This window comes from Echiichthys vipera (genome assembly GCF_963691815.1).
Source record: "Echiichthys vipera genome assembly, chromosome: 20".
In the NCBI taxonomy this organism is placed as follows: Eukaryota; Metazoa; Chordata; class Actinopteri; order Perciformes; family Trachinidae; genus Echiichthys; species Echiichthys vipera.
In genome coordinates this window covers 24,636,311-24,655,066 of record NC_139845.1, presented here as the reverse complement: position 1 = coordinate 24,655,066, position 18,756 = coordinate 24,636,311, and the positions used below count along the sequence as shown (strand labels likewise).

The window sequence follows — 18,756 nt, the reverse complement described above, 5'->3', positions numbered from 1 at the left end:
AAGTCAGAGTCCTTTTCAGACGGGGGTTTGGGGTTTTTTGAAATTGGGCTGATGAAAATGCAATTGTGATGTAGTTTGAGAAGGAAAGGAATCTATTTGTCTTTGAAACCTGCTTGTGTAAACATGTGTGTGTAGAATTTTATTCACCACTTTGAAAAAAATACACTTTTTTAGGAGATTAGTAACCTGACTCCGCCAGATGGATTGATTAGCATAAATCACATTTGCTCTGCATATCCATCTGGGAACTCTCGGTTGGGGATCTTTTGGGAAGAGGCAGGAATACTGGTTGCTGATTGGATAAACCATCTGTCTATCACCACCTATGTTTGTAATAGACAGGCCAAATCAACCAATGAAATCAACGAAGTGTATGACGTACTAACAGAGCGTCGAGGCAAAGTAAACAACTTGTCGGTAAAGGATATTTACCGTTTGTGTAACGTGAATTTCCATATACAATGGAGCTCAGAGATCCTGCTCCTCTTGAGGCCGGTTTTCACTGCTACAATGCTGCATATGTGGCTGCTGGTAATGCAACCACATAAAAGTCTACTGTAGTGGGATATTTTCATCATCATTATGTTTTTTTTTTTCATTAGACGGCACAGAGGTCAGGGGCTATTATCTAACGACGCGCCTGGATGTGTCCATCCCATTCTGTGATAGTGCACCAGAAGTAGAAGAAGCCCATCTGTGTCTCATGCTGAACTATTGTTTTCATCTGAGCATGGATGCAGTGCACAATCAGTTGTGTATCAGTTTTCTCATGGTCAGCCTGTAGAAAGGAGACTGTAAGATTTGGATGTGATGACATGGCAGGGGTCGCTTTAGCAAAACCCATGATACTGTGCTACATTCTGCCTGCGTCCAGATTTGCTCTGTCCTCCATACGGCTTTATACCACACTGGGACCGAGGAGCGTTTGTCTGCCCAATCAGATTTAGTTGATTTGGTTCTAGATATTTTTTCCTAGATCTTTGTGCTAATACGGCTAACGCAACTTAACATACGGTACTGAGAGTTTCTGTCCAGAGGAAAATGAAGCATTATTTTCAGCTATTTTATTTGATTTTATCTTATTTACTGTCTTTTTATTAGTGCTTTTTTCCTGTAAGTTGTCGTGCTAACCTTAGCCAACTATGTTCGTTAACTTTCTTACATGTTTTTTGTCCGTTTGTCTCATTCTTGGGACTATTTTTGCCGACCGTATCTCCGTCTGGAAGCAACAATGTGGCGGCTTCATTGTTTACACCTGTGAACAGCTGTTGTCGCTAACACCAACAGCGCTAATGCGGGAGAGGCCTGAAATCCCCACAGAACTGAGGAGAAAGTACAGGGGATGTAAGGCTGGACGTTAACACCGGGAAAAGAAGAGGAGATATAAACCATCTCTCCCTTCCATCACCATGGGGAACGTGAGGTCGCTGGCTAATAAGATGGACGAGATGGCGGGCCTGGTGAAGACTCAGTGGATGTATTTGGGAGCAGTGTGCTGTGTTTCACGGAGACATCGCTCCACGAGGACATCCCGGACACTAACGTAACTGTGAACGGCTTTCAGACTGTATGGGTGGACAGGAGTTACCGTGAGAGTGGCAAGAGAAAAGGTGGGGGACTTGCTATTCTTATTAACAACAAGTGGTGTCATCCTGGGCACGTTACTGTAATGGAGCGTGTGTGCAGCCCGGACATTGAGCTGCTTGCCGTGAGTCTGCGGCCATACTATCTGCCGAGGGAGTTTTCACACGTGATCGTCCTGGTTGTTTACATTCCTCCGACTGCAAACGCGGCGCGCGCGAGTGACGTCATCCACACCGTCGTCGCGGGCCTTCAGACACGGCACCCAGACGCATTCATTGCAATATCTGGGGACTTCAACCACATCACTCTGGCTGCAACACTGCCCACTTTCAAGCAGTTTGTGGACTGTCCCACCAAGGAAAACAAGACTCTGGACCTGCTGTATGCTAATGTTAAGGAGGCTTACAGCTCCACTGCCCTTCCTCCTCTTGGAAGATCAGACCACAACCTCATCCACCTGCAGCCCCTGTATAAGCCCCAAGTCCAGCGGTTTCCTGTGACCACTAGGACTGTGAGGAGACTGTGATTCACATGGAGAGAACCTTGATGATCTCACGGACTGCATAACAGGGTACATCAATTTCTGTGTGGACAGCGTTGTGCCTACAGTGACTGTATGCTGTTTCCCAAATAACAAGCCGTGGGTCACCAGAGACATCAAGGTCCTGCTGAATGAGAAGAAGAGGGCCTTCAGAGATGGGGACAGAGAGCGGATGAGGCAAGTCCAGAGGGAGCTGAAGGAGAGGATTCAACAGGGCAAAGACACCTACAGGAGGAAGCTGGAGCACAAACTCCAGCAGAACAATTTAAAGGACGTGTGGAGCGGCATGAGGAGCATCACTGGCTACAAACCATCTGGTAGCCAGACAGTAGGAGGTGGTACTGAACGTGCCAATGAGCTGAATCTGTTCTTCAACAGATTTGATGAAAGGGCTCTGGACCATCCCCTGACGGCTCCTCCACAACCATCCACCTCCAAACCTCCAGCCCTGTTGACACCCCCCCCCTCCCCCTCAATTCCTTCCTGACTTTGCCCTACCTGTCCCCTTCCCCCCGCCATCACCTTTCTCCGACCCCACCAACGCACACAGCAGACAGACCTTCACTGCAGAGCAGGTGAGGAAGGAGCTGTGCAGACTCCGCCCAGGCAAGGCAGCAGGTCCCGACGGTGTCAGCCCGAGGGTCCTCAAAGCATGTGCAACCCAGCTGTGTGGAGTCCTGCAGCACATCTTCAACCTCAGCCTGAGTCTTGAGAAGGTCCCTGTGCTGTGAAAGACATCCTGCCTGGTACCAGTACAGATGAAGGTGCGTCCCAGCACCTCCGAAGACTACAGACCAGTGGCGCTGACGTTGCACCTGATGAAGTCCGTGGAGAGGCTGGTCACTTCTTCGGCCCCTGGTCAGCTAATCACTGGACCTACAGTTTGCCAACCAGCCGAGACTAGGTGTGGAGGACGCTATCAGCTTCCTGCTTCACCGTGCCTGCGCCCACCTGGACAGACCGGGAACCACAGTGAGAATCACCATCCGGCCTGCTCTGCTGGGACGTAAGCTGACGGCGATGCAGGTGGACCCTCCCCTGGTTTCCTGGATTACGGGTCGACCACAGTATGTCAGACTGCAGGACGGAGTGTCTGACACTGTGGTCAGCAGCACTGGAGCTCCACAGGGAACTGTTCTTTCCCCCTTTCTGTTCACCCTGTACACCTCAGACTTTCAGCTCCTCTCTGAGTCCTGCCACCTGCAGAAGTTTGCTGACGATTCTGCAATTGTTGGCTGTGTCAATGAGGGGAAGGAGGAGGAGTACAGGGGCGTTGTGGACTGGCGGCTAATCACCTGATTCTAAACGCCACCAAGACTAAGGAGCTAGTGGTGGATTTCCGCAGGAGTAAATCTGCCCCCACACCCATCTCCATCAACAGCGTGACTGTGGATGTTGGCCAGGATTACAATTACCTTGGAGTATACCTGGATAACAAACTGGACTGGTCCAAGAACACTGAGGCTGTTTACAAGAAGGGCCAGAGTTGTCTCTATTTCCTGAGGAGGCTCCGTTCATTCAATGTATGTAACACCATGCTGAGGATGTTCTACCAGTCAGTGGTAGCCAGTGCCATCTTCTTTGCTGTTGTGTGCTGGGGCAGCAGACTAAGGGCAGCAGAAGCCAAGAGAATCAGTAAGATCATCAGGAAGGCTGGCTCCGTCCTGGGGGTCAAACTGGACTCTTTGGTGGCGGTGTCTGAGAGGAGGATGCTGTCTAAACTGCACAGCATCCCGGACATCAACTCTCGCCCTCTCCACCAGCTGCTGACCTCCAGCAGAAGCACCTTCAGCCACAGCCTAATTCTCCCCCGGTGTAACACTGAACGCCGGAGGAAGTCCTTTCTTCCAGTGGCCATCAAACTTTATAATTCATCTCCCCCCGGTCAGGTAATGAACAGCGGAGACACTGTATCCTGAGAAAATGTCAATTTGTCACTTTATAACACCGCTGCATCACTTTATTTAGTTGTATTGTAACTAACTTCAGTCAGAATGCTGCTACACTTTACTGTGGTTTACTGTAACTAACTTACTTCAGTAAGGAAGGCTGCTACACTTCACTGTACTTTACTGTAACTTACTTCGCTCCTTATCACTTATTTAGTTTGTACTTATTGTATTTCACTATGCTGCTAAACTGCACAGTGCGTATTGTTGCATATTGTATATACCTACGCTTAACCACAGTGTCTGTTGCACTCTGTCACACTTAGTTATTGTTTGATTTATTTTATGCTAGCTTTATTTTATTTGATTATGTTAGCTTATTGTCACTCTGATCCTTTCCCATCTTTGTATTGAAACTGTTGCACAATAATTTCCCTCGGGATAAATAAAGCTTCTTGAATCTTGAATCTTGAATCTAAACAACACAACCAATTTAGAGTAAATACATGTAGTGAACATAGACTCTATAAAAAATAGACGTAGCCTCTCCGCCCAGGTCCGTTCTCTCAACTTGATCCAATTGTCCTCGCCTATGGGAGTCTCCATCTTGTCAGACTTTGACTTCACCTCATTTTCTCTTCCCAAAAAAGGGCATGTATGTGGCGTTGGGGGGAGGGAGATACGTCCATCTGGCTGACGTATACCTCCGAGGAGAAGTGAGGGCCAGCGGCTAGCTGTCACTCAAGAGACCACACCCCTAATTATTCATAAACTTTAACCTCCAATAAAATAAAAACTAGCCTGGTTCACCCCCCTCAGTGTTGTCATGGAGATATGACCTAAACACACAGACTTGAAGGTTTTTTGTACCTGGCCTTAAACAAGTTTAATGATGCTGTGAAAACGGCCTGTTTAACATGGGGGTCAATGTGAAACTGCTCTATTATGAAACCTGCCCCTAGTGGACACTCAGAGAACTGCAGGTTTTGCCGCTTCCTGGTCCAGGCTGTGGTGGGGGCTTGGTAGAGAAGTACTTCAAGTGAGTACAGTTTGGAGGTAAAAGTACTTTGAACTTGGAGTTACACTTCATATCAGTTTACATTATAAGTAAACAGATACATTTACTCCAGTTCTGTTCTGAAGCACACTGCAATTTTCTATATATGTTTTCACTCTTGACAACTTTATACTGCAACTGCTGCACAATAATTTCCCATGGGATGAATACAGTTCTATGTTACCTTATCTTATTTAATACCAGAGTCTCACTTAAAGATGAGGATGACCACAACCAGAGCTTCAGTCAGTTGTTCATGGGGTTAATGAAGCAGCTAAATCCAACATGGTCACAAAGTGAATGGTTAATCTCTGACAGGAAATGCTCATGTGCATGATGAAACAGAGCCACCGCTGAGGCAGAACCATTCGCTACACCTTAGTTTGGCATGTTATATTAGTATTTTAGAATACTCAGAAAATGCTATTCTCAATAATATATGTATACTTATATTGTATTTATGGACCAAACGTACAGCCGAGACCACTGGGAAATTAAGTGTGTGTAGTGTTTGAACGGAAATAAGTAGAAGAAGCTGTTTGGGTTTTCGATCAGCAATCTATCAAATGCATTCAAAGTGTAAAATCAGCATTAGATATGCTCTCAATGCATGTTACATTTTTATTAAATTATTATCAATTTGATGCAAATTGCTTCAAGCATAAAAACTTGTGATTCTAGCCATGTTTTGTACTTGGTGGCTTTTTAAGATTTCTTTGTGCAAAAAATGTGGCCAAAAAATTGTGTCTGTAAATGGTTTAATTGCAGCAGTGTTAATGACTGCTTCTAAAGCCTAGAGTTCCCTATTTTCCCTGAACCAGTGCCGCTTGGTTTTTCAAAGTGCACGTCGACCACTGTGACCACTGTGATAACTGGGGAGGTGATTGGAGAAAGAACACGTTCCCACTCCCTCCTCAGATGAAATGGATTTCATTTTCCACATGGCTTCATTTTATTCAGGGAGGCTAACTGACACAATTTATAACCCTCTTCCTTTCCCAGGCCGTGGCAATGCAGCTCCAACTCCATTCATTAGTGCTCACACACTTCAATCTTAAAAGGCCCGCTAAATGCTACCATGTGTGACAGGGGCAAATGAGAGAAGGTGGTGGTAGTATGGGTGGTGGACAAAAAGAAACCCAACCACACACACCATTTCACACACTCATTCTACAAGGAAGAAGGTACCCGCCTGCAATTTATTCAACCTAGTGACGGTGTTTACTATCAAACTGATCCATCAAAGCATCATCAAGCGCTTTTTAACTTTGCAGGACTGATTTGTTTGTCAGTGCATTCCCAAACAATTGATGATCAGCTTGAGAAAAATATTAGTTAAGTTTCAGGCCGTTCAGACTGGTTTGTGCGATGAGTCTGACCATGTCTCAAGACAAAAGTTCTTCTAGCTGTTCCAGCAGCCACACTTGAGAGTGTATATGTTAAGGAAACTTAAGATTTAAAAGTCTCATGCTAAGTTTCTTGTCAACATTTACAAAGGATCAACAGAAAGCAACTTCTTTCCTCTGGCTGTGAGACTCCCTAACTCATCCCCCATACTCCACCATAAAAATCAGCTCTGCTTTTTTTCTTGTGTAGCATAAAGCGACTACAACTTGCATTTCATTGTGCAACCCTGTGTTGTAGACGTAGACTGTAAAAAAACAATGGATGTAGTCACCCATTGGTTTGTGGACCACTGTTTTAAAGCCAGGAGATTGGTATTTGACCGTAACCATCTTGATATTTTTCGAGGCTGGAAGTGACAGTTTAGCTAAACCCTAAAGAGAGAAACTTTTACTAATCCTCCTGTTCGAAAATTGGCACTTTTCTTTAAGCTACCAGTTAATGATAGAGCTAGCTAGCTTGGTTAACAGGATGCAAACACTGAATGTTGATCAAGACATTTTAGGCAACCAAAACAATACAATCAACTCTGATGAAGTGACAACACACTATGAGAGGGTTCTAAAACAATAACACTGACAACACCCAAAAAAGTTCAAAGCTATTTTAAAGAACACAGTGCCGGGGATATGTATCGCTAAGCCTCTATCCTGATTGACAGGTCACTGTGTAGACCTGCCCTAAAGCATACCCTGCTTTATTATTTTACTCAAAATGGGACCATAACTAAACGGACATGATGCTGTATTGAAGAATGCTTAAAATGTTTTCATTCTACATTGACACTTATGTGTAGCCATAACAGCAAACTAGTTTAGCCGTGGTTTTGAAGTGTATCTTAGACAATTTTCAACCAGCTCTCTAACTATACCAGATGAGTCAGTCAGCCAGACCCAGGCAACAGCATGCTACAATCGCTCAATCTTTTAATGAGCACTATACAATGCACTGTAAATATTTTAGGAAAAACAATTAAGCACCTCTTTACATCTGATTGTAGTCTGTTATGCATACCTGGTATTATTCACAATTAGGCTGAACTCAAGTAAGGTTGTAGCTGAATCAGAATTTTCCAGGTCAACTCTGAATGCTTCAAATATTGTTAAGTGCTTATGCTTTCCTTATTTTTGTATGTTTTTACATACTTAACATTATAACTGATGAATAAACCTTGTTCAGAATTAAGAGAAATAGAGTATTATTCATGTCCTTTGCCCACTTATACTACAGTCCAGTGCACCTGCAGAGCAGCCACCCCAGATTAAACTCCTGCAGCAGCCAACATGTCAAGTCTCATGTTTTATTTGTCAGATTCAAATTGTGAAGCCAATACTGTTACTGCCTTGCTCTGTGTGTAATGATGCAGAAGAAAAAAGGCTGAGGATTAGACTGACAGCACCAGGGGATTATGCGATTGATTGATTGATTGATTGATTGATTGATTGATTGATTGATTGATTGATTGATTGATTGATTGATTGATCGATTGTTAGATTGATAGATTGACCGATTGATTGAGCATTTAAAGAGTAGCCATAATAAGCGTATGTGTCTGTTTGGCTGAGCCACCAAAGAGAGGAGGTATTTAAGCAAAAGAAGAACATGGAAGCATGGAAAAATAGGAGACCTGGTTTGTAGCAGTAGTTAAAACTTCAATGTAAAAACTGTGCTGTGTGTAAAGTTGTAGCTTTCTGTTGGGTCATGTATCCACCCCACCCCAACCCGAGTACCGGAATGAAAGGGGTTTGAGGTTTTGTACAGACTAGTGGTGGTGGGGCTGAGATAAAGCAGCCTATCAAAGTGGGAGAGCTCAATGACATTTTTATGGCTTGCAGCTCGCAGGGCCTCACAGTGCCTCCCAACTGCCTCAGCCCTGTTCCCACACAGCCACAAATCAGAGCCGAGTTATGCATTCACACCAAGAAGTGGCCCGCACCAGTGAACAGAGGGAGGCTGGTGGATTCCTGGAGTGTGAGGGAATGCTGGGGGTGGGGGTCGTGTGTCATGTCGCTCTCACGTATTACTATTCTGCTTTCATTCTCCCTCTAATGTAGGTGCTCACATCAGCAACACAAAGCAACATCAAATTATCTGCTACATATGAACAGTCAGACATGGAGGAACTACTGTAAACTTTCTCTCTAAGAGACTAACTCATTTACAAATGTGACTTTTACCACAGTTCTCCATAGATGTAAGCACTAGTGCGAGCTTTAGTTACAGGTAGACTTATGGTTAAAGAAGGGCAACATGATCAGATTAAACAGACATGTTATTCCTTCAGCCCAATACCATGGTACACAACCTTTTCGACTGACAGGGAACTGGTTCTGTTCAGAATTACTTGAACCGTGGTGCTAACTAAGAAACCAGCCCGCGTTTCCACCAGTTTGCAAAGAATCAAGATAAACAAGGATGCGTGAGCAAAGGAAGGCGTTGCTCATGTCATCATAGTTGAACCAGTTTGCACTGACAAAAACAGCTATTTTCAAGTTCCAGCTCAGAACCAACTTTTCAGGTTACTAACCAAGTTAACGGTTCAAAATTTGGTTCTCTGTGTTTGTGTGTTGGCTAGAAGTCATCTGGCCAATCAGCATCCTGTGAGGAGCTACTGGCAGTTGAGGGGGGAGGGGACAGCGGCGGGTGACGATGCCAGGAGAGGCGATCACTCATTCAAAATAACAATGGCGGCTCTTAAAGAGGTTAGCTTAGATGTTGCAATAGCATCAGTTTGATCAGAACTGGGAAGAAAGAGAAAGTGAAAGAAGAGAACGACACTGAAGGTTTTTCTCGATGGGAAAGATTTTTTCTCTCTTCTTCTAAACGACTTCAGCAAGAGTTTGATTGACAGATGGTTCATCCAATTAACTGCCAGGTATGTTTTGAAAGAGTTTGTCCTTTTCCAATCAGTTTCTAATGACACCTTCTCAGATGGTTCTGTGTAACAAACCATCGTATAAGTCAGGTAAGGACAGCATAGGTCATATAGCCATAGTTTTGATCATTGTTAGTTTAGGGCATTTGTATATTTTGGTGAGGCTGTGGCTATGGAGACAAAGCAAGTTGTCCACTACTCAAAGGGTTGGTGGATCGATCCCCGTCTCCTTCAGTCCATACGTAATGTGACCTTGGGCAAGACACTAAAACATAACTCTTATGGTTGTCAGGGAATATTTCATTTTCCTTAGACAGTTTGTGTAGTTAATGAATCAATCTCTCGTTATTATAGTAGAGAGCTATAATAGCAGGACTTTCTGTTATATTACGTCTGTGGGCAGTTATCTTTTCTACACGCCAAGGCCATATTTTCTTTTGGCAGCTTCAATCTCACTCTCTGCAGCCTGCAGATACAGCTGCAGGCTTAAATAACTGCGATAACGCTCACCGTCACTGGGTAACACTTTGAATTTCCTAGCTGGTGTGAATCCTTAATGCCATGTTTATGCATTATAGCCAACTGAATGTTAGCACATCTCCTCTTGCTGTCTCAGTCCACCTTCCTAGTATAAGAATCTGAATTGTGCTGTTTAAGCCTTAGAGTTGAGGTGGCTTCACGCACTACTTAGTGTTGACGAGTATTCTGTTCTATAAAGTATAAATAAACTCATTCAGTATAAGATATACAGGAGTCTGGTACTTTGTCTTTTTTTCTGGCTTCAAACAATTCCTCCCTAACAAATGGTTAGGCCACAGCAACGTATGTCATTTAATTTAAGCTCAATTTACCTAGAAAACTAGAAAACAAACGAGCAATTTACAGTAATACTTGTGTATGTAGCCTAAAATGAAATACAAAATAACACAAAGTGTAATGAGGACTACAAAGTTATTTGTCCTGCAGGTGTGTGTGTGTGTGTGTGTGTGTGTGTGTGTGTATGTGTGTGTGTGTGTGTGTGTGTGTGTGTGTGTGTGTGTGTGTGTGTGTGTGTATGTGTGTGTGTGTGTGTGTGTGTGTGTGTGTGTGTGTGTGTGTGTGTGTGTGTGTGTGTGTGTGTGTGTGTGTGTGTGTGTGTGTGTGTGTGTGTGTGTGTGTGTGTGTGAGTGTGTGTGGGTGCACAATTCTTATTATCTTACCTGAGCAAGCTTTTTCTGGACGACTTGCTGTGGCTGCAAGAGAGCAGAAGGAAGAGGTTAGTTGTGTTCTTTCACTTGTTTATATTCACAAGAAGTGCTTAGCTGTAATGGTAGCTAGGCAGAAATTAAAGTCTGACTGGGATTCAGCTAGAAATTAAAGTGACAAAACAGATTTAAACAGGGTTCATAATATGGACTAGTTTCCTGGCCCTGGTCATCTATCCTCATCTAACATTGGTATCCAACGTCATCAGGAATATGTTTCAATTGGGAAAGATTTAATTGTTCTTTCATGTCCATTTAAAAAATCTTTACATGTCATTTGTTAATTCAGAGCCCTTTCTGTTGCCCTAACCTCCTGTTATTTTACAAAAGCATAATCCAACCCATTCTACTGTACATTCCCACCTGTTTCTACAACATGCTCACCATTTCTAACAAAGACAAACTCACCATGATCACACACGTTGCCTCTAAAATGTATCCACTCCCCCACACCCAACATCTCAGACTTTAAAGTGTAATTCCGGCATAAAATCATCCCATGGTCTTTTTTGGCACTTGCACATATCAAATAAGCCATCGAGACAGTTTTTTTCATGTATAAACTGTCTCGCAGAGTCGCTTCCGTACTGCCCCGAGCTAATCTCCGTCAGTTAGCGTCTGTTAGCGACTCTCCGGGATATCCCTGATAATAGTTTATACATGAAAAAACCTGTCTCTGGCTTATTTGATGTACAGTATATAAGTGCGGAGAAAGACCATGGGATGATTTTAAGATGGAATTACACTTCAAGGAAGGAATTATCATACGCCTTGCCCTCACCATTGTCAATGACACCAATTATCCTCTAAATACACACTTCACACTGGCCGCAAATACAGGACTCTGAGGTGTAGAAGGATTTGGATCGCTTTGGCAGAAGTTTTGTCCCTTCTGCCACAGCAATGCTGGACAAACTACCCTGACCTTGTATAGATCTTTTGTCGTTATCGTTGATGTACTGGTTCCATGTGTCTATATACCAGTCTGTATGTATCTGTTGATGTATTTGTCCGTGTATATCGCCCATGTGCATGTACCAGACTGTGAAAACAAATTTACCCCACGGGACAGTAAATAGCTATCTATTGGTCAGGTTTCATGCTGTCTGGAGACGAAGACACGTTATGGGAATATTCATATTATGGGAGAGCAGAAACAGTTGATCTCTCGTGAGTTAAATGTTTGCTACATCAGAGTTTATTTAGCAAACGTATTGTCATATCCCATTTAGGGCAGGAACTCTTTTCAACAAAGGCAAAAACTACCTCAAGCAAGTCGAAAAGCATTTTTGTGAAGTCGAGGAAGTTTTAGCAAATTTTGTTGTTTTCATTCAGCTTTTCTAACGTGATAGTTCAAAATGTGCATGAACATGTGAATGGAAACACAACTATAGCCTCCTCCTGGCTGCACACCACTGCTTGGGACAAACACACACACACACACACACACACACACACACACACACACACACACACACACATACAAAGAACATACAGACTCTACACTGAAAGGCCCCAGCGGGTCATTGAATTAATTCAAATTTGTTGTACTGTTTCGTCTTATAAAGCCCTTCTACAATTGCTTGTCAACTTTGCAACACAATACTGTATTAAATTAAATAACTATCTCAATCAGGAAATGGATTATCAAAGAACAGGTAAATAACAGAATGCTGATCCTCGACTTTTGACAATTTTTGATTTGATATAATTACTTCCATTGGTAGTCAAGAGAGTTGAGGTCACATAGGCACTGCAAAACCTAAATTCAGTATGTGAGAATGCAGATGTCCAAATTAGATTGGAAATCAGAGTTTAGCCTCCCAGTTCCCTAGTACAAAATTTATGTAATTTCCGATTAAGCTCATGGGTGAATAGAGCAGCTAACTGTATTTTAACTCCTTCCTGGATGCTCTACTCAGGTGCACCCTCTCACCTAAACCAAACTGTGTTTCCAGTGAGTAGGAATGTGCCTGACACAGACAATCTTCTGTTGCACGCTTCAGAAATATCATATCACAAATTTTACATTACAGTGAAATCCCAATCTCGATTTTATCACGGTTTATTACATTGATTTATTTTACTGTTTTGCAAATTACTGAACATTGCAACCAAAGCACTGCAATCCCCTATGTAAAAACATAACCCTAAAAGAAAGCATGTAAATAAAAGAATTTAGGCTGGTCTGCTTGCTGTTTCACTCTCAGCTTACTATTTAGGATCCTGTCTCTTTATGGATCATTTATGCTCTATATTAGATACGCATAATGATACGGACGGAGCCTTCTGTCCGTACTCTGTGTACATTTCGTCCGTATTTCTGCATGTATCCTGCAAGCTTGTGGATGCGTACAGATACGGACCAAATGTTTCAGTACCACCACTGTACACAAAAAGTGCCGTGAATATCAGGAGCGAGCGAGTCATCAAAAGTCCAGACGGACATCCTGAAATACTGAAAGAGACGTTGGTCATCAGTTTCTCTCATCTGTTAAACCAATGTGTGGAATTCTCCGTTCACTCTCTGGGACATCTTTAGTGTCTCACAGACCACCACCGTCTACAACGCTGCTTTTCAAACTTTATTGGAGTAACTTTTGAATCTGAATGACGCCTTCTAGAGGATGTTTTACTCAACGTCCATTCCAACGTAGAAAGCATGGGGGCAGTGACGATTAGAACGTTATTAACATCTGTAGTGGTGGATCTCTCTGCTTTTGCAGATCGTCAACACGTTCTAATCCTTCACTTAATATCGTCGTATCGCCCACCCCTAATGCTGCATGTGTGAAAAGGAATCTATGGACAATGCTCGCTTCTGATAGAATGGACATTGTCCGGAGTTCATATGAGAGACAGATCTAAACCTGCCCTGAGCCTGGTCAGTAACAGAGTCATTAAACAGTTTAATGATTGCCGGCAAAGGGCCAAACAGATGCAAGAGCATTTTGGCGTCAAGAGAGTCATGCTGGCTAACTAGAGGAAGCAGCTGCCTCTCACACTAAAAATTATACTACATTGTGACTCTGTGGATGTCTTATTTGGATGACAGTCGTTTTCACCAAAGCCTCTGTAAAAACTCTTATGAAGGGGACTTGTTTGTGCATGCATCTCTTGATATAAACATAGCACAGTCAACTGAGATGCACTTCTGACTTGATCTAAGCAAGCGTACGAGACACAGCCTCTACTACAGCTCTCCTCCCACTTTGGCATAGTGGTGAATCACCAAATTACAAATGAAACAGGTGAAAAAACACCCACGACATACCAACGTGGAATAAGAATTTGCAGTCACCCCTGATGTTCCAGAGGCTTCTCCACCATGTGTGTGCGTTTATGTGTGTTAAAGCTAAAGTCGGCAAGTCTGGCAGGTCGAGTTGACTCAGTCAAATTTGGAATGTTTACAACTCACAACAACTCACGCCCCTCCTCCTCTACCATCGGGCTCCTTCCTCCCTCACAGCGAGTGCTCGTCAGCGCACATACACCAGATTCCTGTGAATGCACCCGTGTCTTCTCTCATTAATAAACAGCATGGCATACACGCTACAAGGAGGTAGACGGGCTAACATACTCATAGATAGCAACTGCTAACGTCATTTAGCGTATGCCTAGCTTGAGGTGTGTTCCTGTGATATTGTAAGAGGGGGGATCTGTGGTGTGTGCATGAACTGTGAACTGTGCTGAGGGACAGGATGAAACGCGCACAGTGGATTTTTGCAAATCAAACAACAGGCTCTAGGTGCACGTAGAGGGGAGGTTTTTTTCTAAAACCACTTGTAGTTGTTCTATCGGAGGAGAGTGTTCGCTTCAGTGAATATACTCAAACAAATGTTCTGCATGTTTAAGTAAAAAATCTTAAATTTAATGTATGGGGTAATTTTTTATGGATGTAAATGTGAAGATAAATGGCTTAACAACCCTTGAGCGTTCTGCTCAGCTGTTTAGTAGAGCACATTTTAAGTAACTAGGTCATACTGAAATCCACTAGATGTCGCTGTGTCTTTAAATAGTTTTCAGTTCGCCTTCTTCAGGAAGCTAGGAACACAAAAGTCACTCCAAACATTAGGGCTGTGTGTTGCCATTTTCAAGATAGGCATATTTTTTTAAAATATTGTAGTTTCAAAGGTTTCACTGAACAGACACTTAAATCTGCCTCAAAACCAACGCTGATTGGTTCGGTTCGCATTTCTCTGCCACACGCTACCAGATTGATCTGAGAGTAAAATACAGTGGAGCTCAGAGATCAGGATGGTCTCACCAGGTCAGTGAATCTAAGCAAATGTCACTAACATCGACTATTTGTTAAAATTTTAAAAACGTACAAATATTCACTGTTCATGATATATTTGATGAAAAAGTTATATCAGCATGATTTCTCACCATTTCTGTACAAGTAATATTACTAATTCCATGGTAACAAATTATTGGTAAAATATTACGGCGTTATAACAGTACATGGTTTGTATTTTTTTTAGTTTTTTTTTTAGACATACCAAGAATGGACATCTCAACCATTTGGTAGCGGCTTATATTTTTTATATTTAAGTGCTTTTTTCTTAGTGAGGACAATACAGGGTTATAATATTTGTAAGCCCTTCAAAAGATACCAAAACACCATGATAGATGTAGATACAACCGGCTTTGCATTGGACTGAGGTTTCATTTTGGTCTTATACAGCACACACAATGTGGGATGGAGGTCCTAAACAGGAAGGAGCTCCGGACCTGATCTGAACAGCTGAGCACTCCCATTAGAAGCTGAGCACTCTGAGAATGTAAAATGAAAACCTAGAGTCGCTGGTGCTCGTAAGCCAGTCCAGCTGCTGGCTCTAAGAAGAGAGTACCATGTCCTTAAACCTCACACCCACCAGAGATCAGTTCAAACAGCTGGTGTTTTCTGTGCCAGCTCTGGCTGGAATGTCAGCAGGCTCAAACGCAGAAATGGAGTCCATGTCAACACCGGATGGGTCCTGAATTAGGAATGCAGGCAGCATGGAAGGAAGAATTTGGACACTAGTGCACACAAAGAGGAGGTTGCAGACCCTGTGAACACTGCCAGACCTCTGAAAAACTCTCCGCTCCCCTCTTCTCCTGTTGGGCAGGTGGCGGCTCAACCACTTCTCCTGAGAACTCTGGCAGAAGATATTCGGCTTCTGTACTTAATGTTCATACAGTCTTTCAAATCACATGTTGGGTTTTTGATAAAAAGTGTGATTCCAGCGTAAAATCATCCCATGGTCTTTTTCTACACTTGCATTGTTCAAATAATCCATCAAGACATTTTTTTCATTTGTGTATAAACTATTAACGGAGAAATCTGGTAGAGTCGCTAACAGCCGGATGTGGCTAACACTGATTAGCTCGGGGCATTACAGTGAAGGCATTAAAACGTCTTTTATAACCACTAATACTGCTCAAAATAACAGCAAACCTCTGCAGTAGCATGAGAAGAGTCCCTGCATATAAAGAAAATTAAAAGATTGTCTAATGTTACTCTGTGGTTGAAAAGAAAATACAACAGCGTGACGAGTCAGAGCAGAGATTTCTTCTCTTGGACTGTTGACTCTGGTGGAAGTGTCAGTGAAAGTAACTCATTAGCATGAGGTGGTCACAGGGACAGGGAGCATTATCCATCAGTGGAGGAAGTGATGAGAAAGGATGAAATCACAGTCAGGTCTGTCAGCCTACCTAACTGATAAGAGTGACTGACGTGGGAGTCTGCGTCATCCTTTACAAACATCTCTGTTTCTGCCCGTCCACACTAAAACACAACCAAGAGTTTTCAAACAAAAACTGGATCAGCAGTGTTTCCAAAACCTCTCTCTTATAGAAGCTCGGAGACACCGAAGTAGTGTGGACTCTCGCCTAAACGTAGCAAAAGATATGAGTTTTAACAATAAAAGGAAGTTGTGTGGATGTAGCCTAAGTGAAAACTTCCAAAGCAATAAAGTAACAACTGACCATATGTTTACAGTCTGATAGTAAATCTACAACTACAACTGCAGTGCCTCTGGGACCAAGTATTCCAAAATAACCATCAGTGAAACCAAATCCCTTTAAGTACAGAAGCCACCCCTGCTAGAAGAGCCTCTCCCCCCCAATGCCACAGTGCCCCAGACCAGCCCCACCCCCCTCTATGTATACCACAAAAGAGAAATGGCAGCATTGTCTTTCACTGGCTCTGGCAGCTCTTTGATGTTGGCTGGGCCCATCACTATGAATCACTTGTAGTCCCAGCTGCTCTGCCCTACAAGTGATTCGGGGGCAGCTTAAGGTAAAGCATGAGGGCAGTGTGAGTAGCTTCACCCACTTCAACATATGCTAGGCAAGTATGACTAAAAGTAGAAGGCCTACGGTGGGGACTCCACCTCAGCTGAAACCCAATCCCTCCGCTGCTCCAAGAATGCTGCGCTCCAGGCTCTCAGCTCTACAACCACCCAAAAGCCTCTTTCCAGAAGTCTTCCTCTGATCAAAGAGAGCTGCCCAACACCTTGTACAGGTCACCATTCACAAAAAAAACACCTATAAGGAGAGGTGGGACCTAAAGTAGGACTGAAACCTGTCTTCATGAACTCGTAGCTGTCTTCATGAACTCGTAGCTCTCTAATAAGGTTGAACTTTTTCCGACCGATGCAACAATGTACCATGCACCCAAACTCTTTTTTGCTTCTTTTTTCGGCACTGTCTAACAAGAACAGCGAGCGCAAGAGACTTCTTGTCAGACGAACTTAAAGACATTGTGAAAAAAAAACAGATTCAATGCCTGTTATCACAAACTAATGTCAGATACGCTCTTTTTCTCGTTTTTCTCTACTTTGTTGCAGGTGACAACCGGCGCTGCAGTTGCCTGCAACACTGATTCGCTGGGTCGCTGCTCACAACCTGAGCACAGCCCAAAAAGCTTATCATTTGAAACGACCACCTACTCAACTGAGCCCTGTGTTTGACAGGAACTACGTCCTCATTCACAGACTGTGTCCACCACATCTGAGCCTGTAGCTCTGTGTGTTTTGGCTGTTTTTCTATTTTTGAACAATATTATTTTGAAAGTATTTCTCATGTCACAGAAACCACAGAGAGTGACTTGTCTTATGTGGTCCATGGAATGGATTGCCATGACATCTATGGTGCTCACAGATTGAACCAAAATGACAGATGTTGGTGATGTGTCCGTTGTGAACTGGATAAACATATTTATTTCCTATAAATCCTTCACAATAAAAGCAGGTTAACATTATTAGTTATATGTTTATTAAATTCACCCGGAATTCACAACACAAACAAAAGTTTAGCAAAGACAAACTGTAGGAAATCGCTCTTTCATTAGTCCTCACGTTTCTGTAATAATGATAAATGTGAGATAAGAGTCACAACTGAAATTCACACACAACACAACATTAACCAAAAGATTTTTCATTCAAATATAAAGGCTATCTTTACCTAAACGGAAAGGATGTTTTTATTTACACACAGAGCGGGAAAGTGGAATACGATCTTCCATGTGGGAACAGACAGACTCAGGTGAAAACAGCAAAAGGTCACCGACGGTGACGGTGTTTTTGGGGCTTAAAACCGCAAAAAAGGTAAACTCCCCTCCAGAGTGGAAATGTTCAAAAGGCTTCAGCGTTGTGTTTGCGTGTAAAGGGGTAAAAACACTTAAGTGTGCTCTGATCTGGGGTCCGTTTCACAAAGCAGGTTCAACAAACTCTGAGTCTAACCCTGAACTCTGAGTTGATCTACTCTGAGATAGGAAACTCTGAGTTTTCGGTTCCAGAACAGCTGATTTGCTTTAGGTTGATCAACTCAGAGTAGTTTGACCTGGAGTTAAGCGCGTGCACCACAAATAAAAAAGACAGCATCAATGGATCCCTGATTCAACGAGTCACCATAGCAACGGGGAAGGGGAGGGCTACGCTACAACTGGAACTGTAAATATTAATGCGCTCATGCGGAGAGTTTGAGCATGTTTTTCGCCGAATGTGTAACACCGCTGCAGCAGCAAAAGAGAGGGAGACAGCATGGGAGAACATTGCTGCTCGGGTCAGTGCGTAAGTTTAAATGTAGTCCTGTTGCAATCACAATAATATCACAGGGGGAACTGCTTGAGTGGTAGCCTATTAATTTATATAATTTTGGTGCATTCCCACGGGGGA

At 43.1% G+C, this 18,756-nt stretch overlaps 1 protein-coding gene across 1 annotated transcript in view; it reads right to left on the bottom strand.

Annotated features, from left to right (window-relative positions):
• The window catches only part of hmga2 (high mobility group AT-hook 2), a 67,859-nt gene that overhangs the window by 4,431 nt on the left and 44,672 nt on the right, over window positions 1–18,756 (bottom strand). Inside the window, exon 4 of the mRNA XM_083935157.1 lies at window positions 10,550–10,582. Within this exon, the coding sequence (XP_083791283.1) occupies window positions 10,550–10,582 (33 nt within the window). The remainder of the gene's footprint in view (window positions 1–10,549; window positions 10,583–18,756) is intronic.